This window comes from Oncorhynchus nerka, linkage group LG26 (genome assembly GCF_034236695.1).
Source record: "Oncorhynchus nerka isolate Pitt River linkage group LG26, Oner_Uvic_2.0, whole genome shotgun sequence".
NCBI lineage: Eukaryota > Metazoa > Chordata > Actinopteri > Salmoniformes > Salmonidae > Oncorhynchus > Oncorhynchus nerka.
The window spans coordinates 15,492,322-15,518,839 of record NC_088421.1 but is presented as its reverse complement, the minus strand read 5'-3'; the positions used below and the strand labels follow the sequence as shown (position 1 = coordinate 15,518,839).

Sequence of the window (26,518 nt, the reverse complement as noted above, 5' to 3'; positions counted from 1 at the left end):
CGTGTTGGCTATTCTAGATCTACAGCTGAGAAACCTGCTCTGTGTGCAAGACCTTGTCAGCATCACTCAATCTACTCACTTTATATCCTCCTCACACTGACCCTGTTTACAAACCATCACAATCTTCTCATCAACGTATTTACCAGACCAGATCTTCAACAACGTTCTCATATAAAGGTCTTCAATAATAGTGACAGATATGGATATGAGTTAAAAAAGGACATAAATTAAATGTATGTTTACATATTTTAACAGCCCAACAGGGTCATAAACACACTGACCCCTGACCTCATGAGAAAGTATGTCCTCTCTGTTGACAGGCCAGTGGTAAACAGTGATCAATAAACAGTAGTCTCATATGTGTGTGTGTGTGTGTGTGTGTGTGTGTGTGTGTGTGTGTGTGTGTGTGTGGGGTGTGGGTGTGGGAGTCATGATCTATGCCTGGCCCTACTGGATGTGTGCATAGTGTCTCTCTTCTCCTGGCTTGTTATGTTTCAGGTATTTCACCATGTTGTTGTTTCTCTTGTTCGTGCCCCACCTCCTCCCTTGCCCCCCCCCTTTCATAAAAGACCTCTCAACTTAAACCTGATCCCATGATACCAAGCAACGAGCCGGAGGAGCCAAAGAAACACTCCAAGAAAGACAGGAAAGGAAAAAAGGACAAAAAGAAACGTGGCAAGAAGGGGAGGGGCAAGAAGGAGTCGAGGAAGAAGAGAAAAGAAGGAGAGGCGGGTCCAGAGGTGGAGGGTTTCGTCCAGGTGTCCACTGTTTTGCCTGAAAACCAATCCCAAGAAACCTACTATCCCACTGAAAAGCCATCTACGATGGAACTGTTCACTCCTGAAGCTGTCACCCCATCTGAAGCCCCTGACCAGACCACCATGATCCCAGAGAGGCCCACACACAGGCCTGTCACCCCATCTCTGACCAGACCACCTGATGCCCACACACAGGGACCCCTCCGTGGTGCCCAGTGCACTGCCTGAGTCAAAGGTCACTGAGGAGGTAGACTGAAAAGTTACAATGCAGCTCCCCTCCCCATCCATCCCATCCCTAACAGAGCACTGACCCACTCTCCCAGAATGCCTCATCTACACCCTCTGTCAACCTGCTCCTCTCCTCACTATGACCTCTAACCTAACCAGCACTACCCTAATCACCTCCTCCTCTTCCAGGACTCACAATGGAACACAGAGAATCCCTGCATCCCTCTAGATCTAGATTAAGTAGAGTATGCAGACAATCTAGAATTTAGACTATGTTTTACACTGTGTTTTAACACATAGACAACTGTGACTCAATTGTCACAAGAGTTGTTTATGGGTTGCAAGACATTAATAGGAATCTAGTTGTGTGGATAACACTAGTTCTGTCCTTAGTAGTACCTGTAGTTGAACATACATATCTGAGTAAGTGGTATGTATGAGGTGTTGTGTGTTGTAGTTTTTCTATGACGTCTCCTTGACCTGAGAGTTTATATCCTTACACAAACCCAGTCCAAACCGTTGGTTTTAAAGCTATACATGTATCCACAACGGTATGCCTCCTGTGTTGCACTGTCTTTCAAAAGTTGTTTTGTCAACAAATTTGTAGGTAAACAAAAGTCCCCATGATTGAAATCTCTAAAGGTTAGCGTTTGCTACTTTTGCTAATTTGCTGAATTTGCTTATTTTCATACTCTGGCTGTTATGGCTGTCATAACCCATGTCATGCTGTCATCACTACCTGGTTGTGAAATATTCCATCACCATAGAATGATTAATAACACACACTGAGGCTTGCTACATGTATGACCTGCCTATTCCCATAACCAACACCTGTGCTGCTAACTAGCTTAGCAAACTGTACGCTGTGATAGGCTGTGTAAAATGGAAGCGCTGGGCAAACTCAGTGGAATGGGAAGACAGACAGACAGAAAGACAGACCATAATGTTGCCCAGTGTCTCCATGGTTTCTGTTACCATGGTTCTGACCTTAAACACACTGGCCTTGTGCAGGAGGAGAGGCTGGACAAAAAGCCCCAGGTGGAGGAGCTCGACGACAACTTCTACGGCGACCTGTACGATGACCTTGCTGTCTCCATGGTAACAGTGGGTCCCAATATCAGCGAGTACGAGGTCAGTTGAATTGAGATTTTTATACACTGAATGTTCATACGGTGAAGCTGGGTTTTAGTCCCACCGTCATGTTCAGTAGCAGCTCAGTTATTAATGTGGTCATTGGATCATGTGATTTACTGGCATGTTGTGTGGACTCGTAGGCTGTAGAGTACGAGGACATAAGTAACGAGACAGAGAACCAGGAGTATGAAGAGTATGAGACGTACGAGGACGGATATGGCTTTGCAGAGAGAGAGGGGGCTGATACCTGGGATGGAGAGGTAGGCCTCATCAATCATTCAGTTCAACTGTATTCACTCAGAGACTGCTGAGACTGCTGTACATGACCTACAACTGCTGTACACACAGTAGGTCATCAATCACCTAACACGTCTGTTCATGTGTCTGTGCCTGTCTGTGTCTGTCTGTGTCCGTCTGTGTCTGTCTCCTCCTTCAGGCCAGTGGCAGACCACTGAAAGGAGAGAAGGGAGAGCCTGCCATCTTTGAACCGGTGGGCTTGAGTATTCAGACAGAATATTGCTCATGGAAATCAATTTTAGGCCCTTAAGATTCTATTTTAGGATTTTTCTGTCAAGTCGGTGTTTTGTTCATGTAATCATTATGACTCTATTAAGACGATATGGAGTATTTATGTTGAAACATCTCTGGTATGTACTGAATGTGTTTATATGTCATTGTCATATCTCTGTGATGTTGTGCAGGGTACACTGGTGGAGGGAGCAGTCGGCCCCCCAGGACCAGAGGTAGGACCCCTGCTCATTACCACTACATCACATTACATTGATACTACATTGATACTTCATTGAAACTACATTGATACTGCATTGAAACTACATTGAAACTACGTTGAAACTACATTGAAACTACATTGATACTGCATTGAAACTACATTGAAACTACGTTGAAACTACATTGAAACTACGTTGAAACTACATTGAAACTACATTGATACTGCATTTAAACTACATTGAAACTACGTTGAAACTACATTGATACTACATTGAAACTACATTGATACTACATTGATATTACATTGAAACTACATTTAAACTACATTGATACTACATTGATACTACATTGAAACTACATTGAAACTACATTGATACTACATTGAAACTAATTGATACTACATTGAAACTACATTGATACTGCATTGAAACTACATTGAAACTACATTGAAACTACATTGATACTACATTGAAACTACATTGATACTACATTGATACTACATTGAAACTATATTGAAACTACATTGATACTACATTGATACTACATTGAAACTACATTGATACTACATTGGAACTACATTGATACTACATTGAAACTACATTGATACTACATTGAAACTACATTTGAACTACATTGAAACTACATTGATGCTATGTTGATACTACATTGCTCTTTTACTCCATTGTTTTGCCCATGTTGATACTATGGACCAGTGCTGATTGACTGTGTGTTTATTTTCCAGGGTATTCCAGGTGGACAAGGACCAATGGGCCCCCGAGGACCCAGTGGAGACCCAGGTGATTTGGTGAGTATCCTCCCGGTGGAGTATTGACTCATAGTGGACTGTCCTCTGGGACAGTATGACTATAGTCAGGGTCCACAGGGACTGTCCTCTGGGACAGTGTGACCACAGTCAGGGTCCACAGAGACTGTCCTCTGGGACAGTGTGACTATAGTCAGGGTCCACAGGGACTGTCCTCTGGGACAGTGTGACCATAGTCGGGGTCCACAGGGACTGTCCTCTGGGACAGTGTGACTATAGTCAGGGTCCACAGGGACTGTCCTCTGGAACAGTGTGACCACAGTCAGGGTCCACAGGGACTGTCCTCTGGGACAGTATGACCACAGTCAGGGTCCACAGGGACTGTCCTCTGGAACAGTGTGACCACAGTCAGGGTCCACAGGGACTGTCCTCTGGGACAGTGTGACTATAGTCAGGGTCCACAGGGACTGTCCTCTGGGACAGTGTGACTATAGTCAGGGTCCACAGGGACTGTCCTCTGGGACAGTGTGACTATAGTCAGGGTCCACAGGGACTGTCCTCTGGGACAGTGTGACCACAGTCAGGGTCCACAGGGACTGTCCTCTGGGACAGTGTGACTATAGTCAGGGTCCACAGGGACTGTCCTCTGGGACAGTGTGACTATAGTCAGGGTCCACAGGGACTGTCCTCTGGGACAGTGTGACCACAGTCAGGGTCCACAGGGACTGTCCTCTGGGACAGTGTGACTATAGTCAGGGTCCACAGGGACTGTCCTCTGGGACAGTGTGACCATAGTCAGGGTCCACAGGGACTGTCCTCTGGGACAGTGTGACCACAGTCAGGGTCCACAGGGACTGTCCTCTGGGACAGTATGACCACAGTCAGGGTCCACAGGGACTGTCCTCTGGGACAGTGTGACTATAGTCAGGGTCCACAGGGACTGTCCTCTGGGACAGTGTGACCACAGTCAGGGTCCACAGGGACTGTCCTCTGGGACAGTGGGACTATAGTCAGGGTCCACAGGGACTGTCCTCTGGGATAGTGTGACCACAGTCAGGGTCCACAGGGACTGTCCTCTGGGACAGTGTGACTATAGTCAGGGTCCACAGGGACTGTCCTCTGGGACAGTGTGACTATAGTCAGGGTCCACAGGGACTGTCCTCTGGGACATTGTGACCACAGTCAGGGTCCACAGGGACTGTCCTCTGGGACAGTGTGACTATAGTCAGGGTCCACAGGGACTGTCCTCTGGGACAGTGTGACCACAGTCAGGGTCCACAGGGACTGTCCTCTGGGACAGTGTGACTATAGTCAGGGTCCACAGGGACTGTCCTCTGGGACAGTGTAGACCACAGTCAGGGTCCACAGGGACTGTCCTCTGGGACAGTGTGACTATAGTCAGGGTCCACAGGGACTGTCCTCTGGGACAGTGTGACTATAGTCAGGGTCCACAGGGACTGTCCTCTGGGACAGTGTGACCACAGTCAGGGTCCACAGGGACTGTCCTCTGGGACAGTGTGACTATAGTCAGGGTCCACAGGGACTGTCCTCTGGGACAGTGTGACCACAGTCAGGGTCCACAGGGACTGTCCTCTGGGACAGTGTGACTATAGTCAGGGTCCACAGGGACTGTCCTCTGGGACAGTGTGACTATAGTCAGGGTCCACAGGGACTGTCCTCTGGGACAGTGTGACTATAGTCAGGGTCCACAGGGACTGTCCTCTGGGACAGTGTGACTATAGTCAGGGTCCACAGGGACTGTCCTCTGGGACAGTGTGACCACAGTCAGGGTCCACAGGGACTGTCCTCTGGGACAGTGTGACTATAGTCAGGGTCCACAGGGACTGTCCTCTGGGACAGTGTGACTATAGTCAGGGTCCACAGGGACTGTCCTCTGGGACCACAGGACTGTCCTCTGGGACAGTGTGACAGTGTGACAGTCAGGGTCAGGACTGTCCTCTGGGACAGTGTGACTGTCCTCTGGGACAGTGTGACCACAGTCAGGGTCCACAGGGACTGTCCTCTGGGACAGTGTGACTATAGTCAGGGTCCACAGGGACTGTCCTCTGGGACAGTGTGACTATAGTCAGGGTCCACAGGGACTGTCCTCTGGGACAGTGTGACTATAGTCAGGGTCCACAGGGACTGTCCTCTGGGACAGTGTGACCACAGTCAGGGTCCACAGGGACTGTCCTCTGGGACAGTGTGACTATAGTCAGGGTCCACAGGGACTGTCCTCTGGGACAGTGTGACTATAGTCAGGGTCCACAGGGACTGTCCTCTGGGACAGTGTGACTATAGTCAGGGTCCACAGGGACTGTCCTCTGGGACAGTGTGACTATAGTCAGGGTCCACAGGGACTGTCCTCTGGGACAGTGTGACTATAGTCAGGGTCCACAGGGACTGTCCTCTGGGACAGTGTGACTATAGTCAGGGTCCACAGGGACTGTCCTCTGGGACAGTGTGACTATAGTCAGGGTCCACAGGGACTGTCCTCTGGGACAGTGTGACCACAGTCAGGGTCCACAGGGACTGTCCTCTGGAACAGTGTCACCACAGTCAGGGTCCACAGGGACTGTCCTCTGGGACAGTGTGACTATAGTCAGGGTCCACAGGGACTGTCCTCTGGGACAGTGTGACCACAGTCAGGGTCCACAGGGACTGTCCTCTGGGACAGTGTGACTATAGTCAGGGTCCACAGGGACTGTCCTCTGGGACAGTGTGACTATAGTCAGGGTCCACAGGGACTGTCCTCTGGGACAGTGTGACCACAGTCAGGGTCCACAGGGACTGTCCTCTGGGACAGTGTGACTATAGTCAGGGTCCACAGGGACTGTCCTCTGGGACAGTGTGACTATAGTCAGGGTCCACAGGGACTGTCCTCTGGGACAGTGTGACCACAGTCAGGGTCCACAGGGACTGTCCTCTGGGACAGTGTGACTATAGTCAGGGTCCACAGGGACTGTCCTCTGGGACAGTGTGACTATAGTCAGGGTCCACAGGGACTGTCCTCTGGGACAGTGTGACCACAGTCAGGGTCCACAGGGACTGTCCTCTGGGACAGTGTGACTATAGTCAGGGTCCACAGGGACTGTCCTCTGGGACAGTGTGACTATAGTCAGGGTCCACAGGGACTGTCCTCTGGGACAGTGTGACTATAGTCAGGGTCCACAGGGACTGTCCTCTGGGACAGTGTGACTATAGTCAGGGTCCACAGGGACTGTCCTCTGGGTTTCACCGAAACCACAGGTTGACCACAGCCTACATAACAGGTCAGGGATGCTGTGACCTCACTGTGGTCTTGACCGTAACCTTACGAGGCTTAAGGGACTAAAGGACTGGTGATGACTCATGTGTGGGTTTGACCTACTTCTCTCTGTTGGACTGTGTGTGTGTGTATGTGCGTGCCTTTGTGTTTTTGTGTTCCCTCCTTGAAAACCGCCTCAGTCCCACAGACACAAACCAACAGATGCTCAGTCGTCTCTAGTGATCTAAAGGATCTGTAACCATGAAAAACATGGAGGTCTTCTAGGTTTCACCTCAAATCAAACACATCAAATCAGATCATCAAACAAACTCTTTCTTCTTTCAAAGCAGATCAGAAACAAATGTATAAACAGTGTTCCATAATCCTGCCTGTCTAGAGTATTTCATCTTCATTGTTTGTTATGCCTTACAGTATACAACAGTATTCTCAGTGTGACAGATACGGCAATAAAGGTTCCTATTGAGACAAAGGCCTTTGTCTCTGCTGCAGAGAGACTCGGTGATTGACAGTTTGGGATTAGCTCATACCTCTAATTCTTTATGAGGTGCTTATGGGTACATTAGGCTTCTGATAGGGGCATCAAGCAGAAAATCATAAGCTGTTTCCCCTCCTCTCTAGAGACAAGCTAATTGATATGAACCTAAGAGTGAGTGACATGCCCTCTGGAACTGAAGCAGAGGTTGTTTTAACGGAAATTGGATTTCAGGGATCATTCTCATGTGTTTAGCCTTACGTCCCATTGGAACATTGGAACACTCCCACTTACAGGCCTATAATGTACATACTTGTGTTTACAGGCCTATAATGTACATACTTGTGTTTACAGGCCTATAATGTACATACTTGTGTTTACAGGCCTATAATGTACATACTTGTGTTTACAGGCCTATAATGTACATACTTGTGTTTACAGGCCTATAATGTACATACTTATGCTTACAGGCCTATAATGTACATACTTGTGTTTACAGGCCTATAATGTACATACTTGTGCTTACAGGCCTATAATGTACATACTTGTGTTTACAGGCCTATAATGTACATACTTGTGTTTACAGGCCTATAATGTACATACTTGTGTTTACAGGCCTATAATGTACATACTTATGCTTACAGGCCTATAATGTACATACTTGTGTTTACAGGCCTATAATGTACATACTTGTGTTTACAGGCCTATAATGTACATACTTGTGTTTACAGGCCTATAATGTACATACTTATGCTTACAGGCCTATAATGTACATACTTATGCTTACAGGCCTATAATGTACATACTTGTGTTTATAGGCCTATAATGTACATACTTGTGCTTACAGGCCTATAATGTACATACTTGTGTTTATAGGCCTATAATGTACATACTTGTGTTTACAGGCCTATAATGTACATACTTGTGTTTACAGGCCTATAATGTACATACTTGTGTTTATAGGCAAATAATGTACATACTTGTGCTTACAGGCCTATAATGTACATACTTGTGTTTATAGGCCTATAATGTACATACTTGTGCTTACAGGCCTATAATGTCCATACTTGTGTTTACAGGCCTATAATGTACATACTTGTGTTTATAGGCCTATAATGTATATACTTGTGCTTACAGGCCTATAATGTACATACTTGTGTTTATAGGCCTATAATGTACATACTTGTGCTTACAGGCCTATAATGTACATACTTGTGTTTACAGGCCTATAATGTACATACTTGTGTTTATAGGCCTATAATGTACATACTTGTGCTTACAGGCCTATAATGTACATACTTGTGTTTATAGGCCTATAATGTACATACCTGTGCTTACAGGCCTATAATGTACATACTTGTGCTTACAGGCCTGTATTGTACATACTTGTGTTTACAGGCCTATAATGTACATACTTGTGTTTACAGGCCTGTATTGTACATACTTGTGCTTACCGGCTTGTACTGTACATACTTGTGCTTACAGGCCTATAATGTACATACTTGTGCTTACAGGCTTGTACTCTACATACTTGTGCTTACAGGCCTATAATGCACATACTTGTGCTTACAGGCCTATAATGTACATACTTGTGTTTACAGGCCTATAATGTACATACTTGTGTTTATAGGCCTATAATGTACATACTTGTGCTTACAGGCCTATAATGTACATACTTGTGTTTATAGGCCTATAATGTACATACTTGTGCTTACAGGCCTATAATGTACATACTTGTGCTTACAGGCTTGTACTGTACATACTTGTGCTTACAGGCCTATAATGTACATACTTGTGCTTACAGGCCTATAATGTACATACTTGTGTTTACAGGCTTGTACTGTACATACTTGTGCTTACAGGCTTGTACTGTACATACTTGTGCTTACAGGCCTATAATGTACATACTTGTGCTTACAGGCCTATAATGTACATACTTGTGTTTACAGGCTTGTACTGTACATACTTGAGCTTACAGGCCTATAATGTACATACTTGTGCTTACAGGCCTATAATGTACATACTTGTGCTTACAGGCCTATAAAGTACATACTTGTGTTTACAGGCCTATAATGTACATACTTGTGCTTACAGGCTTATAATGTACATACTTGTGTTTTCAAGCCTATAATGTACATACTTGTGTTTTCAGGCCTGTAATGTACATACTTGAGTTTACGGGCCTATAATGTACATACCTGTGCTTACAGGCTTGTACTGTACATACTTGTGTTTACAGGCCTGTATTGTACATACTTGTGTTCACAGGCCTATAATGTACATACTTGTGTTTACAGGCCTATAATGTACATACTTGTGTTGTTCACTGTATAAACCCTCATACAGTCATGACTAAAATCCTCCTCCCTCCCTCTCTCTCTCTATCTCTCTCTCTCTCTCCCTCTGTCTCTCTCAGGGTCCTCCAGGACGTCCTGGTTTAGCTGGGGTTGATGGGATACCTGGTCCTCCAGGAACCATGCTGATGTTACCAGTAAGAATTAGATCAAACTCTCTTTATTTAAACTTCCCTCAGCTGAACACACACACACTCATGTTCAGTTCCCATTGACTATGGCTGAATCCCAAATCCCTCCCTTCCCCTCTGCCCTTTCAATGTGAGCGTTCATGCGCACCTCCCCCATTTGCACAAGTGTCCAAAAGCTGAGGGAGAGAACAGTATTGAAGGTGTAGGGGCTAATTAGACCCTCAGATAGCAGGGCTGCAGACTTCAGGGCTGCTGGGCTGTAGGCTTTACTATCCTGACACGCACTGCAATATGTTTGGAGTATGTGCAATTTCACACAAAAGAATGGAGAGGCGTACCTGATTATATGCCACGTGCATTCGTTTATGTCTGATTTTGAGACTTGACACAAATTCCTCCAAATTAAATATTGAACTCTTACTGAGGTTTATATCTTGTAAAACGACAGGAGGGATTTGTTCATTTGAATGTCATGCTTGTTTTATTATTTAAAAGTGGAACATGAATTGCATCATTCAAGTCAGGAGTGTCCAGAAGTTGATGGGTTTATTGATCTCCTCACCACTCTCTGGAAGTCACCCTCAGAGTTTCATCAGCAACACGTGACAACGGAGAGCCCTCTGAGTTTCATTAGCAACACGTGACAACGGAGAGCCCTCTGAGTTTCATCAGCAACACGTGACAACGGAGAGCCCTCTGAGTTTCATCAGCAACACGTGACAACGGAGAGCCCTCTGAGTTTCATCAGCAACACGTGACAACGGAGAGCGCTCTGAGTTTCATCAGCAACACGTGACAACGGAGAGCCCTCCGAGTTTCATCAGCAACACGTGACAACGGAGAGCCCTCCGAGTTTCATCAGCAACACGTGTCAACGGAGAGCCCTCCGAGTTTCATCAGCAACACGTGACAACGGAGAGCCCTCCGAGTTTCATCAGCAACACGTGACAACGGAGAGCCCTCAGAGTTTCATCAGCAACACGTGACAACGGAGAGCCCTCCGAGTTTCATCAGCAACACGTGACAACGGAGAGCCCTCCGAGCGAGTTGGTAGGGGTGAGGGGGTGGTTTGGGATTCCCCATATGTGAAGCTGTCCTGAGGGAGGGCAGTAACTGCTCTCAGCCACTAGGTGGAGCTGTGAGATTGAATACTGATGAGGCCAGATGAAATCTACATCGTGTAAACCCATAGACTTATACTGCGTGTATTTAGGTTGATCACTCTACCCCTTTCTCGTGTAGTTCCAACATGGTGGTGATTCTCAGAAGGGGCCTGTGGTGTCGGCCCAGGAGGCCCAGGCTCAGGCCATCCTGCAGCAGACCAAGGTAACGTCCACCTGTCCATTACAACTATAACCTGGAACATCATTACTCCTTTTACATTACAAATGAGCCTTAACTTATCTAACAATGTCCTTCTTATTAACCTTGTTTATTCCAGATGTCGTTGAAGGGACCCCCAGGTCCACTGGGTCTTACAGGGCGACCTGGCCCACTGGTAGGATACCCACCTAGTTCAAACCAAAGGCCACAATCTTAAATTCTACCTTATTCTCTATCCACACCTGGCAGATACTCCCCTGTCTACAGTCTACCACAACCACATTGACCAAAGCCCCTTTTGTCTCCATGCACATACAAACAATCAGAAATCTGATCATCACTAATGTGGTGGCTATTCTTTATGTCCTTGTTTGGTTTGACTGTCTTTCCTCTCGGTGTTTAGGGTCTTACTGGTCCCTCTGGACTTAAAGGTGACGCTGGAGATCATGGCCCCAGGGTAAGAGGATATTTTATTTTGACTTGCTACCACAGAGCAGCCAAGGTCCATTTGGATTTTGATGCATCCTGCTGGTCTCACTCTCTCTCTCTCTCTGTCCCTCTCTCTGTCCGCCCCCCTCTCTCTTCATCTCTCCCCTCCTTCTCTCCCCCTCTGTCTATTCTTTCTCTCTCACCCCCCCCTCTCTATGTCTATTCTCTCCCTCCTCTTCCTACCCCTCTCTCTGTTTATTCTCTCTCTCCTCCTCCTCCCCTCTCTCTCTCTGTTTATCCTCTCTCTCCTCCTTCTCCTCCTCCCCCTCTCTGTCTATTCTCTCTCTCTTCCTCCTTCTTCTCTCTCTCTCTCTCTCTCTCTCTCTCCTCCTCCTCCTCCTCCTCCTCCTCCTCATCTCTCTCTGTTTATTATCTCCCTCCTCCTCCTCCCCCTCTCTCTCTCTGTTTATCCTTTCTCTCTCCTCCTCCCCCCCTCTCTCTGTCTATTCTCTCTCTCCTCCTCCTCTCCCTCTCTCTCTGTTTATTCTCTCTCTCCTCCTCCCCCTCTCTCTGTCTATTCTCTCTCTCCTCATCCTCATCCTCCCCCCTCTCTCTCTGTTTATTCTCTCTCTCCTCCTCCTCCTCCCCCTCTCTCTCTGTCTATTCTCTCTCCTCCTCCTCCTCCCCCTCTCTCTCTGTTTATTCTCTCTCTCCTCCTCCTCCTCCCCCTCTCTCTCTGTCTATTCTCTCTCCTCCTCCTCCCCCTCTCTCTATGTTTATTCTCTCTCTCCTCCTCCTCCTCCCCCTCTCTCTCTGTCTATTCTCTCTCCTCCTCCTCCCCTCTCTCTGTTTATTCTCTCTCACCTCTCTCTCCTCCTCCTCCCCCTCTCTCTCTGTCTATTCTCTCTCCTCCTCCTCCTCCCCTCTCTCTGTTTATTCTCTCTCACCTCTCTCTCCTCCTCCTCCCCTCTCTCTCTCTGTCTATTCTCTCTCTCTCTCCTCCTCCTCCTCCCCCTCTCTCTCTGTCTATTCTCTCTCCTCCTCCTCCCCCCCTCCTCTCTCTCTGTCTATTCTCTCTCCTCCTCCTCCTCCTCCTCCCTCTCTCTGTCTATTCTCTCTCTCCTCCTCCTCCTCCCCCTCCTCCCCCTCTCTCTATTCTCCCCCTCTCTGTTTATTCTCTCTCTCCTCCTCCTCCCCCTCTCTCTCTGTTTATTCTTTCTCAGGGTCCCCGTGGTACCCCAGGTCCTGCAGGACTCAACGGGAAGTTAGGAAAGAGGGTAAGACTTAGTGAGCTGTGTGACATTGTCGTCATGCTCCACAAACTCTATACAGATGTTCTGAACTGTTGTTGTACTCCTTGATCAGATACAACCAACTGTTACTACAACATATATTTTCTCTCTCGCCTGGCCTGTCCCTTCATTGACAGTAGTGTCAGTGGTAGTGTGTAGGTTATGAGTGTTAGGGTGTGCTGTGTCCCTGGCACATAGCTGTATGTGTGTCCTCTCCTAGGGCCGGGCCGGAACGGATGGAGGGCGTGGAGCACCGGGGGAGACGGGGGGAAAAGTAAGCTCCCTAAAATCACATCTCATCACAGTGCAGTGGGTGAAAATCAGAGTAGATTGTGTTAAGGCAGAACCTCAGCTGCTCAAGTTTGTTTGTGTGTAGTGTACTGTACCTGCACGGTGGATAGTTTGTTTTGGAATGATCAGAACTATTTTTGTGTCGGGCAGTTAATCTGACTGATCCAATTAACTATGTGTTCTATCGAGGTAGCAACAGGATTGTAAACTAATTAATGTTTCCACGGGAATTGTCGAATGAAGTCTTCATTTTCACTTGCTAAATAACCATAGAGCTATCAGAGGTTTTAATACGGAGTTTATTAGTCATATTGACCACGCCAGCGATTCAATAGTTTACAGCTGCAGGAAGAGCTTGGTAAATAGGACAGCAGTGTCTTTATCGGTCAGAACAGTGTTCCAGAACAGCTAACACTCTGGGCTCGCAGTCCCAGCCAGAGACACCACAAACACACACACACACACACACACACACACACACACACACACACACACACACACACACACACACACACACACACACACGGAAGCCAGAGTATTAGCTGTTCTGTCCTGTTCTGTGCTAAAACACTGTTCTGACAGATAAAGACACTGCTGTTCACACACACGCACGCACGCTCACACACACACACACACACACACACACACACACACACACACACACACACACACACACACACACACACACACACACACACACACACACACACACACACGCTGTTCCCAGTCAGAGCTAATAACACACTGCCAGATGGGAGAGTCCATATGGAAGGTATCTCAATTTATTGTGTGTCTGTGTGTTGTAACTATGTTTCGATCTCATCAAATCAAATCAAATCAAATTTATTTATATAGCCCTTCGTACATCAGCTGATATCTCAAAGTGCTGTACAGAAACCCAGCCTAAAACCCCAAACAGCAAACAATGCAGGTGTAAAAGCACGGTGCTCTTGGGTCTATTTATCCTCAGGGGGACAGAGGCTTCGACGGACTGCCAGGTCTCCCAGGAAACCAGGGCCACAGAGTGAGTGAGGACTAGCAACCCAAGTGTCTACTGTCTGTCTTTCTCTCCTCCTGAGACTGTGTGCGTGTTATGACATTTATGTGTGGGAAGCATTTGTGACTGCTGATGTGTTTAATGGCATTGAACATCAAGTCTACATATGCCTTACACAGTATATCATGTATTTTCTCCTAGGGGGAGAGAGGGAAGCCTGGACCACATGGGCCTGATGGAGAGTCAGGAGAAAAGGTGAGGACAAAAACAACCATAAATGTACTATAGGGTCCTGCGGAGTAACCATACCCAACATCCCCTTCAGCAAAGTAACCATACCCAACATCCCCTTCAGCAAAGTAACCATACCCAGTATCCCCTTCAGCAAAGTAACCATACCCAACATCCCCTTCAGCAAAGTAACCATACCCAACATCCCCTTCAGCAAAGTAACCATACCCAGTATCCCCTTCAGCAAAGTAACCATACCCAACATCCCCTTCAGCAAAGTAAACATACCCAGTATCCCCTTCAGCAAAGTAACCATACCCAACATCCCCTTCAGCAAGTAACCATATCCAGTATCCCCTTCAGCAAAGTAACCATACCCAACATCCCCTTCAGCAAAGTGACCATACCCAGTATCCCCTTCAGCAAAGTAACCATACCCAACATCCCCTTCAGCAAAGTGACCATACCCAGCATCCCCTTCAGCAAAGTAACCATACCCAGTATCCCCTTCAGCAAAGTAACCATACCCAACATCCCCTTCAGCAAAGTGACCATACCCAGCATCCCCTTCAGCAAAGTAACCATACTCAACATCCCCTTCAGCAAAGTAACCATACCCAGCATCCCCTTCAGCAAAGCAACCATACCCAGCATCCCCTTCAGCAAAGTAACCATACTCAACATCCCCTTCAGCAAAGTAACCATACCCAGTATCCCCTTCAGCAAAGTAACCATACTCAACATCCCCTTCAGCAAAGTAACCATACCCAGCATCCCCTTCAGCAAAGTAACCATACCCAGCACCCCCATTCAGCAAAGTAACCATACCCAACAACCCCTTCAGCAAAGTAACCATACCCAGCATCCCCTTCAGCAAAGTAACCATACCCAGCATCCCCTTCAGCAAAGTAACCATACCCAGTATCCCCTTCAGCAAAGTAACCATACTCAACATCCCCTTCAGCAAAGTAACCATACCCAGCATCCCCTTCAGCAAAGTAACCATACCCAGTATCCCCTTCAGTAAAGTAACCATACCCAGTATCCCCTTCAGCAAAGTAACCATACCCAGTATCCCCTTCAGCAAAGTAACCATACCCAACATCCCCTTCAGCAAAGTAACCATACCCAACATCCCCTTCAGCAAAGTAGCCATACCCAACATCCCCTTCAGCAAAGTAACCATACCCAGTATCCCCTTCAGCAAAGTAACCATACCCAACATCCCCTTCAGCAAAGTAACCATACCCAGTATCCCCTTCAGCAAAGTAACCATACCCAACATCCCCTTCAGCAAAGTGACCATACCCAGTATCCCCTTCAGCAAAGTAACCATACCCAACATCCCCTTCAGCAAAGTGACCATACCCAGTATCCCCTTCAGCAAAGTAACCATACCCAGTATCCCCTTCAGCAAAGTAACCATACCTAACATCCCCTTCAGCAAAGTGACCATACCCAGTATCCCCTTCAGCAAATCCCCTTCAGCAAAGTGACCATACCCAGCATCCCCTTCAGCAAAGTAACCATACCCAACATCCCCTTCAGCAAAGTAACCATACCCAGTATCCCCTTCAGCAAAGTAACCATACCCAACATCCCCTTCAGCAAAGTGACCATACCCAGTATCCCCTTCAGCAAAGTAACCATACCCAGTATCACCTTCAGCAAAGTAACCATACCCAACATCCCCTTCAGCAAAGTGACCATACCCAGTATCCCCTTCAGCAAAGTAACCATACCCAACATCCCCTTCAGCAAAGTGACCATACCCAGCATCCCCTTCAGCAATGTAACCATACCCAGTATCCCCTTCAGCAAAGTAACCATACCCAACATCCCCTTCAGCAAAGTAACCATACCCAGCATCCCCTTCAGCAAAGTAACCATACCCAGCATCCCCTTCAGCAAAGTAACCATACTCAACATCCCCTTCAGCAAAGTAACCATACCCAGTATCCCCTTCAGCAAAGTAACCATACTCAACATCCCCTTCAGCAAAGTAACCATACCCAGCATCCCCTTCAGCAAAGTAACCATACCCAGCATCCCCTTCAGCAAAGTAACCATACTCAACAACCCCTTCAGCAAAAGTAACCATACCCAGCATCCCCTTCAGCAAAGTAACCATACCCAGTATCCCCTTCAGCAAAGTAACCATACCCAGCATCCCCTTCAGCAAAGTAACCATACCCAACATCTCCTTCAGCAAAGTGACCATACCCAGCATCCCCTTCAGCAATGTAACCATACCCAGCATCCCCTTCAGCAAAGTAACCATACCCAACATCTCCTTCAGCAAAGTAACCATACCCAGTATCCCCTTCAGCAAAGTAACCATACCCAACATCCCCTTCAGCAAAGTAACCATACTTAACATCCCCTTCAGCAAAGTAACCATACCCAGTATCCCCTTCAGCAAAGTAACCATACTCAACATACCCTTCAGCAAAGTAACCATACCCAGCATCCCCTTCAGCAAAGTAACCATACCCAGTATCCCCTTCAGCAAAGTAACCATACCCAGTATCCCCTTCAGCAAAGTAACCATACCCAGTATCCCCTTCAGCAAAGTAACCATACCCAACATCCCCTTCAGCAAAGTAACCATACCCAACATCCCCTTCAGCAAAGTGACCATACCCAGTATCCCCTTCAGCAAAGTAACCATACCCAACATCCCCTTCAGCAAAGTGACCATACCCAGTATCCCCTTAGCAAAGTAACCATATACCCAAAGTATCCCCTTCAGCAAAGTAACCATACCCAACATCCCCTTCAGCAAAGTAACCATACCCAGCATCCCCTTCAGCAAAGTAGCCATACCCAGTATCCCCTTCAGCAAAGTAACCATACCCAACATCCCCTTCAGCAAAGTAACCATACCCAGTATCCCCTTCAGCAAAGTAACCATACCCAACATCCCCTTCAGCAAAGTGACCATACCCAGTATCCCCTTCAGCAAAGTAACCATACCAACATCCCCTTCAGCAAAGTAACCATACCCAACATCCCCTTCAGCAAAGTGACCATACCCAGTATCCCCTTCAGCAAAGTAACCATACCCAACATCCCCTTCATCAAAGTGACCATACCCAGTATCCCCTTCAAAGCAACATCCCCTTCAGCAAAGTAACCATACCCAACATCCCCTTCAGCAAAGTGACCATACCCAGTATCCCCTTCAGCAAAGTAACCATACCCAACATCCCCTTCAGCAAAGTGACCATACCCAGTATCCCCTTCAGCAAAGTAACCATACCCAACATCCCCTTCAGCAAAGTGACCATACCCAGTATCCCCTTCAGCAATGTAACCATACCCAGTATCCCCTTCAGCAAAGTAACCATACCCAACATCCCCTTCAGCAAAGTGACCATACCCAGCATCCCCTTCAGCAAAGTAACCATACTCAACATCCCCTTCAGCAAAGTAACCATACCCAGCATCCCCTTCAGCAAAGTAACCATACCCAGCATCCCCTTCAGCAAAGTAACCATACTCAACATCCCCTTCAGCAAAGTAACCATACCCAGTATCCCCTTCAGCAAAGTAACCATACTCAACATCCCCTTCAGCAAAGTAACCATACCCAGCATCCCCTTCAGCAAAGTAACCATACCCAACATCCCCTTCAGCAAAGTAACCATACCCAACAACCCCTTCAGCAAAGTAACCATACCCAGCATCCCCTTCAGCAAAGTAACCATACCCAGCATCCCCTTCAGCAAAGTAACCATACCCAGTATCCCCTTCAGCAAAGTAACCATACCCAGCATCCCCTTCAGCAAAGTAACCATACCCAACATCCCCTTCAGCAAAGTAACCATACCCAGCATCCCCTTCAGCAAAGTAACCATACCCAGCATCCCCGTCAGCAAAGTAACCATACCCAGCATCCCCTTCAGCAAAGTAACCATACTCAACATCCCCTTCAGCAAAGTAACCATACCCAGTATCCCCTTCAGCAAAGTAACCATACCCAACATCCCCTTCAGCAAAGTAACCATACTCAACATCCCCTTCAGCAAAGTAACCATACCCAGTATCCCCTTCAGCAAAGTAACCATACTCAACATCCCCTTCAGCAAAGTAACCATACCCAGCATCCCCTTCAGCAAAGTAACCAAACCCAGTATCCCCTTCAGCAAAGTAACCATACCCAGTATCCCCTTCAGCAAAGTAACCATACCCAGTATCCCCTTCAGCAACGTAACCATACCCAATATCCCCTTCAGCAAAGTAGCCATACCCAACATCCCCTTCAGCAAAGTAGCCATACCCAGTATCCCCTTCAGCAAAGTAACCATACCCAGTATCCCCTTCAGCAAAGTAACCATACCCAGTATCCCCTTCAGCAAAGTAACCATACCCAACATCCCCTTCAGCAAAGTGACCATACCCAGTATCCCCTTCAGCAAAGTAACCATACCCAGTATCCCCTTCAGCAAAGTGACCATACCCAGCATCCCCTTCAGCAATGTAACCATACCCAGTATCCCCTTCAGCAAAGTAACCATACCCAACATCCCCTTCAGCAAAGTGACCATACCCAGCATCCCCTTCATCAAAGTGACCATACCCAGTATCCCCTTCAGCAAAGTAACCATACCCAACATCCCCTTCAGCAAAGTGACCATACCCAGTATTCCCTTCAGCAATGTAACCATACCCAGTATCCCCTTCAGCAAAGTAACCATACCCAACATCCCCTTCAGCAAAGTGACCATACCCAGCATCCCCTTCAGCAAAGTAACCATACTCAACATCCCCTTCAGCAAAGTAACCATACCCAGTATCCCCTTCAGCAAAGTAACCATACTCAACATCCCCTTCAGCAAAGTAACCATACCCAACATCCCCTTCAGCAAAGTAACCATACCCAACAACCCCTTCAGCAAAGTAACCATACCCAGCATCCCCTTCAGCAAAGTAACCATACCCAGCATCCCCTTCAGCAAAGTAACCATACCCAGTATCCCCTTCAGCAAAGTAACCAATCCCAGCATCCCCTTCAGCAAAGTAACCATACCCAACATCCCCTTCAGCAAAGTAACCATACCCAGCATCCCCTTCAGCAAAGTAACCATACCCAGCATCCCCGTCAGCAAAGTAACCATACCCAGCATCCCCTTCAGCAAAGTAACCATACTCAACATCCCCTTCAGCAAAGTAACCATACCCAGTATCCCCTTCAGCAAAGTAACCATACCCAACATCCCCTTCAGCAAAGTAACCATACTCAACATCCCCTTCAGCAAAGTAACCATACCCAGTATCCCCTTCAGCAAAGTAACCATACTCAACATCCCCTTCAGCAAAGTAACCATACCCAGCATCCCCTTCAGCAAAGTAACCAAACCCAGTATCCCCTTCAGCAAAGTAACCATACCCAGTATCCCCTTCAGCAAAGTAACCATACCCAGTATCCCCTTCAGCAAAGTAACCATACCCAATATCCCCTTCAGCAAAGTAGCCATACTTCAGCAACATCCCCTTCAGCAAAGTAGCCATACCCAGTATCCCCTTCAGCAAAGTAACCATACCCAGTATCCCCTTCAGCAAAGTAACCATACCCAACATCCCCTTCAGCAAAGTAACCATACCCAGCATCCCCTTCAGCAAAGTAACCATACCCAACATCCCCTTCAGCAAAGTGACCATACCCAGTATCCCCTTCAGCAAAGTAACCATACCCAGTATCCCCTTCAGCAAAGTAACCATACCCAGTATCCCCTTCAGCAAAGTAACCATACCCAGTATCCCCTTCAGCAAAGTAACCATACCCAACATCCCCTTCAGCAAAGTAACCAACATCCCCTTCAGCAAAGTAACCATCCCCATCCCCTTCATTAAAGTAACCATACTCAACATCCCCTTCAGCAAAGTAACCATACCCAGCATCCCCTTCAGCAAAGTAACCATACCCAGTATCCCCTTCAGCAAAGTAACCATACCCAGTATCCCCTTCAGTAAAGTAACCATACCCAGCATCCCCTTCAGCAAAGTAACCATACCCAGTATTCCCATCAGCAAAGTAACCATACCCAACAACACCTTCAGCAAAGTAACCATACCCAGTATCCCCTTCAGCAAAGTAACCATACTCAACATCCCCTTCAGCAAAGTAACCATACCCAGCATCCCCTTCAGCAAAGTAACCAAACCCAGTATCCCCTTCAGCAAAGTAACCATACCCAGTCCCCTTCAGCAAAGTAACCATACCCAGTATCCCCTTCAGCAAAGTAACCATACCCAATATCCCCTTCAGCAAAGTAACCATACCCAACATCCCCTTCAGCAAAGTAGCCATACCCAGTATCCCCTTCAGCAAAGTAACCATACCCAGTATCCCCTTCAGCAAAGTAACCATACCCAACATCCCCTTCAGCAAAGTAACCATACCCAGTATCCCCTTCAGCAAAGTAACCATACCCAACATCCCCTTCAGCAAAGTGACCATACCCAGTATCCCCTTCAGCAAAGTAACCATACCCAGTATCCCCTTCAGCAAAGTAACCATACCCAGTATCCCCTTCAGCAAAGTAACCATACCCAACATCCCCTTCAGCAAAGTAACCATACCCAACATCCCCTTCAGCAAAGTAACCATACCCAACATCCCCTTCATTAAAGTAACCATACTCAACATCCCCTTCAGCAAAGTAACCATACCCAGCATCCCCTTCAGCAAAGTAACCATACCCAGTATCCCCTTCAGCAAAGTAACCATACCCAACATCCCCTTCAGCAAAGTAACCATACCCAGCATCCCCTTCAGCAAAGTAACCATACCCAGTATTCCCATCAGCAAAGTAACCATACCCAACAACACCTTCAGCAAAGTAACCATACCCAGCATCCCCTTCAGCAAAGTAACCATACCCAACATCCCCTTCAGCAAAGTAACCATACCCAACATCCCCTTCAGCAAAGTAACCATACCCAACATCCCCTTCAGCAAAGTAACCATACCCAGCATCCCCTTCAGCAAAGTAACCATACCCAGTATCCCCTTCAGCAAAGTAACCATACCCAGCATCCCCTTCAGCAAAGTAACCATACCCAACATCCCCTTCAGCAAAGTAACCATACCCAGCATCCCCTTCAGCAAAGTAACCATACCCAGCATCCCCGTCAGCAAAGTAACCATACCCAGCATCCCCTTCAGCAAAGTAACCATACTCAACATCCCCTTCAGCAAAGTAACCATACCCAGTATCCCCTTCAGCAAAGTAACCATACCCAACATCCCCTTCAGCAAAGTAACCATACTCAACATCCCCTTCAGCAAAGTAACCATACCCAGTATCCCCTTCAGCAAAGTAACCATACTCAACATCCCCTTCAGCAAAGTAACCATACCCAGCATCCCCTTCAGCAAAGTAACCAAACCCAGTATCCCCTTCAGCAAAGTAACCATACCCAGTATCCCCTTCAGCAAAGTAACCATACCCAGTATCCCCTTCAGCAAAGTAACCATACCCAACATCCCCTTCAGCAAAGTAGCCATACCCAACATCCCCTTCAGCAAAGTAGCCATACCCAGTATCCCCTTCAGCAAAGTAACCATACCCATTATCCCCTTCAGCAAAGTAACCATACCCAGTATCCCCTTCAGCAAAGTAACCATACCCAGTATCCCCTTCAGCAAAGTAACCATACCCAACATCCCCTTCAGCAAAGTAACCATACCCAGTATCCCCTTCAGCAAAGTAACCATACCCAGTATCCCCTTCAGCAAAGTAACCATACCCAGTATCCCCTTCAGCAAAGTAACCATACCCAGTATCCCTTCAGCAAAGTAACCATACCCAACATCCCCTTCAGCAAAGTAACCATACCCAACATCCCCTTCATTAAAGTAACCATACTCAACATCCCTTCTTCAGCAAAGTAACCATACCCAGCATCCCCTTCAGCAAAGTAACCATACCCAGTATCCCCTTCAGCAAAGTAACCATACCCAGTATCCCCTTCAGCAAAGTAACCATACCCAGCATCCCCTTCAGCAAAGTAACCATACCCAGTATCCCCTTCAGCAAAGTAACCATACCCAACAACACCTTCAGCAAAGTAACCATACCCAGTATCCCCTTCAGCAAAGTAACCATACCCAGCATCCCCTTCAGCAAAGTAACCATACCCAACATCCCCTTCAGCAAAGTAACCATACCCAGCATCCCCTTCAGCAAAGTAACCATACCCAACATCCCCTTCAGCAAAGTAACCATACCCAGTATCCCCTTCAGCAAAGTAACCATATCCCCCAACATCCCCTTCAGCAAAGTAACCATACCCAACATCCCCTTCAGCAAAGTAACCATACCCAACATCCCCTTCAGCAAAGTAACCATACCCAGTATCCCTTCAGCAAAGTAACCATACCCAAAATCCCCTTCAGCAAAGTAACCATACTCAACATCCCCTTCAGCAAAGTAACCATACCCAGTATCCCTTCAGCAAAGTAACCATACCCAGTATCCCCTTCAGCAAAGTAACCATACCCAGTATCCCCTTCAGCAAAGTAACCATACCCAGTATCCCCTTCAGCAAAGTAACCATACCCAACATCCCCTTCAGCAAAGTAACCATACCCAACATCCCCTTCAGCAAAGTAACCATTCCCAGTATCCCCTTCAGCAAAGTAACCATACCCAGTATCCCCTTCAGCAAAGTAACCATACCCAGCATCCCCTTCAGCAAAGTAACCATACCCAGTATCCCCTTCAGTAAAGTAACCATACCCAGTATCCCCTTCAGCAAAGTAACCATACCCAACATCCCCTTCAGCAAAGCATCCCCTTAACCATACCCAGTATCCCCTTCAGCAAAGTAACCATACCCAGTATCCCCTTCAGCAAAGTAACCATACCCAGTATCCCCTTCAGCAAAGTAACCATACCCAACATCCCCTTCAGCAAAGTAACCATACTCAACATCCCCTTCAGCAAAGTAACCATACCCAGTATCCCCTTCAGCAAAGTAACCATACCCAGCATCCCCTTCAGCAAAGTAACCATACCCAGTATCCCCTTCATCAAAGTAACCATACCCAACATCCCCTTCAGCAAAGTGACCATACCCAACATCCCCTTCAGCAAAGTAACCATACCCAACATCCCCTTCAGCAAAGTAACCATACCCAGTATCCCCTTCAGCAAAGTAACCATACCCAGTATCCCCTTCAGCAAAGTAACCATACTCAACATCCCCTTCAGCAAAGTAACCATACCCAGTATCCCCTTCAGCAAAGTAACCATACCCAACATCCCCTTCAGCAAAGTAACCACACCCAGTATCCCCTTCAGCAAAGTAACCATACCCAGTATCCCCTTCAGCAAAGTAACCATACTCAACATCCCCTTCAGCAAAGTAACCATACCCAGTATCCCCTTCAGCAAAGTGACCATACCCAACATCCCCTTCAGCAAAGTAACCATACCCAGTATCCCCTTCAGCAAAGTGACCATACCCAACATCCCCTTCAGCAAAGTAACCATACCCAGTATCCCCTTCAGCAAAGTAACCATACCCAGTATCCCCTTCAGCAAAGTAACCATACTCAACATCCCCTTCAGCAAAGTAACCATACCCAGTATCCCCTTCAGCAAAGTAACCATACCCAGTATCCCCTTCAGCAAAGTAACCATACCCAACATCCCCTTCAGCAAAGTAACCATACTTAACATCCCCTTCAGCAAAGTGACCATACCCAGTATCCCCTTCAGCAAAGTGACCATACCCAACATCCCCTTCAGCAAAGTAACCATACCCAGTATCCCCTTCAGCAAAGTAACCATACCCAGTATCCCCTTCAGCAAAGTAACCATACCCAGTATCCCCTTCAGCAAAGTAACCATACCCAACATCCCCTTCAGCAAAGTAACCATACCCAACATCCCCTTCATTAAAGTAACCATACTCAACATCCCCTTCAGCAAAGTAACCATACCCAGCATCCCCTTCAGCAAAGTAACCATACCCAGTATCCCCTTCAGCAAAGTAACCATACCCAGTATCCCCTTCAGCAAAGTAACCATACCCAGCATCCCCTTCAGCAAAGTAACCATACCCAGTATTCCCATCAGCAAAGTAACCATACCCAACAACACCTTCAGCAAAGTAACCATACCCAGCATCCCCTTCAGCAAAGTAACCATACCCAACATCCCCTTCAGCAAAGTAACCATACCCAACAACCCCTTCAGCAAAGTAACCATACCCAACATCCCCTTCAGCAAAGTAACCATACCCAGCATCCCCTTCAGCAAAGTAACCATACCCAGTATCCCCTTCAGCAAAGTAACCATACCCAGCATCCCCTTCAGCAAAGTAACCATACCCAACATCCCCTTCACTAAAGTAACCATACCCAGCATCCCCTTCAGCAAAGTAACCATACCCAGCATCCCCTTCAGCAAAGTAACCATACCCAGCATCCCCTTCAGCAAAGTAACCATACTCAACATCCCCTTCAGCAAAGTAACCATACCCAGTATCCCCTTCAGCAAAGTAACCATACCCAACATCCCCTTCAGCAAAGTAACCATACTCAACATCCCCTTCAGCAAAGTAACCATACCCAGTATCCCCTTCAGCAACGTAACCATACCCAATATCCCCTTCAGCAAAGTAGCCATACCCAACATCCCCTTCAGCAAAGTAGCCATACCCAGTATCCCCTTCAGCAAAGTAACCATACCCAGTATCCCCTTCAGCAAAGTAACCATACCCAGTATCCCCTTCAGCAAAGTAACCATACCCAGTATCCCCTTCAGCAAAGTAACCATACCCAACATCCCCTTCAGCAAAGTGACCATACCCAGTATCCCCTTCAGCAAAGTAACCATACCCAGTATCCCCTTCAGCAAAGTAACCATACCCAGTATCCCCTTCAGCAAAGTAACCATACCCAGTATCCCCTTCAGCAAAGTAACCATACCCAACATCCCCTTCAGCAAAGTAACCATACCCAACATCCCCTTCATTAAAGTAACCATACTCAACATCCCCTTCAGCAAAGTAACCATACCCAGCATCCCCTTCAGCAAAGTAACCATACCCAGTATCCCCTTCAGCAAAGTAACCATACCCAGTATCCCCTTCAGCAAAGTAACCATACCCAGCATCCCCTTCAGCAAAGTAACCATACCCAACAACACCTTCAGCAAAGTAACCATACCCAGTATCCCCTTCAGCAAAGTAACCATACCCAGCATCCCCTTCAGCAAAGTAACCATACCCAACATCCCCTTCAGCAAAGTAACCATACCCAACATCCCTTCAGCAAAGTAACCATACCCAGTATCCCCTTCAGCAAAGTAACCATACCCAGTATCCCCTTCAGCAAAGTAACCATACTCAACATCCCCTTCAGCAAAGTAACCATACCCAACATCCCCTTCAGCAAAGTAACCATACCCAACATCCCCTTCAGCAAAGTAACCATACCCAGTATCCCCTTCAGCAAAGTAACCATACCCAACATCCCCTTCAGCAAAGTAACCATACAACATCCCCTTCAGCAAAGTAACCATACCCAGTATCCCCTTCAGCAAAGTAACCATACCCAGTATCCCCTTCAGCAAAGTAACCATACCCAGTATCCCCTTCAGCAAAGTAACCATACCCAGTATCCCCTTCAGCAAAGTAACCATACCCAACATCCCCTTCAGCAAAGTAACCATACCCAACATCCCCTTCAGCAAAGTAACCATACCCAGTATCCCCTTCAGCAAAGTAACCATACCCAGTATCCCCTTCAGCAAAGTAACCATACCCAGCATCCCCTTCAGCAAAGTAACCATACCCAGTATCCCCTTCAGCAAAGTAACCATACCCAGTATCCCCTTCAGCAAAGTAACCATACCCCATCCCCTTCAGCAAAGTAACCATACCCAACATCCCCTTCAGCAAAGTAACCATACCCAGTATCCCCTTCAGCAAAGTAACCATACCCAGTATCCCCTTCAGCAAAGTAACCATACCCAGTATCCCCTTCAGCAAAGTAACCATACCCAACATCCCCTTCAGCAAAGTAACCATACTCAACATCCCCTTCAGCAAAGTAACCATACCCAGTATCCCCTTCAGCAAAGTAACCATACCTAGCATC

The 26,518-nt window shown here is 47.0% G+C and overlaps 1 protein-coding gene across 1 annotated transcript in view; it reads left to right on the top strand.

Annotated features, from left to right (window-relative positions):
• Nucleotides 1-26,518, top strand: part of LOC115110893 (collagen alpha-1(XI) chain-like) — a 102,984-nt gene that overhangs the window by 29,279 nt on the left and 47,187 nt on the right. The window contains exons 6-18 of the mRNA XM_065010137.1: nt 1,998-2,117; nt 2,261-2,380; nt 2,557-2,610; nt 2,822-2,863; nt 3,592-3,654; nt 9,769-9,843; nt 11,080-11,163; nt 11,279-11,335; nt 11,564-11,617; nt 12,813-12,866; nt 13,102-13,155; nt 14,143-14,196; nt 14,371-14,424. Coding sequence (XP_064866209.1) covers nt 1,998-2,117; nt 2,261-2,380; nt 2,557-2,610; nt 2,822-2,863; nt 3,592-3,654; nt 9,769-9,843; nt 11,080-11,163; nt 11,279-11,335; nt 11,564-11,617; nt 12,813-12,866; nt 13,102-13,155; nt 14,143-14,196; nt 14,371-14,424 — 885 coding nt within the window. The remainder of the gene's footprint in view (nt 1-1,997; nt 2,118-2,260; nt 2,381-2,556; nt 2,611-2,821; nt 2,864-3,591; nt 3,655-9,768; nt 9,844-11,079; nt 11,164-11,278; nt 11,336-11,563; nt 11,618-12,812; nt 12,867-13,101; nt 13,156-14,142; nt 14,197-14,370; nt 14,425-26,518) is intronic.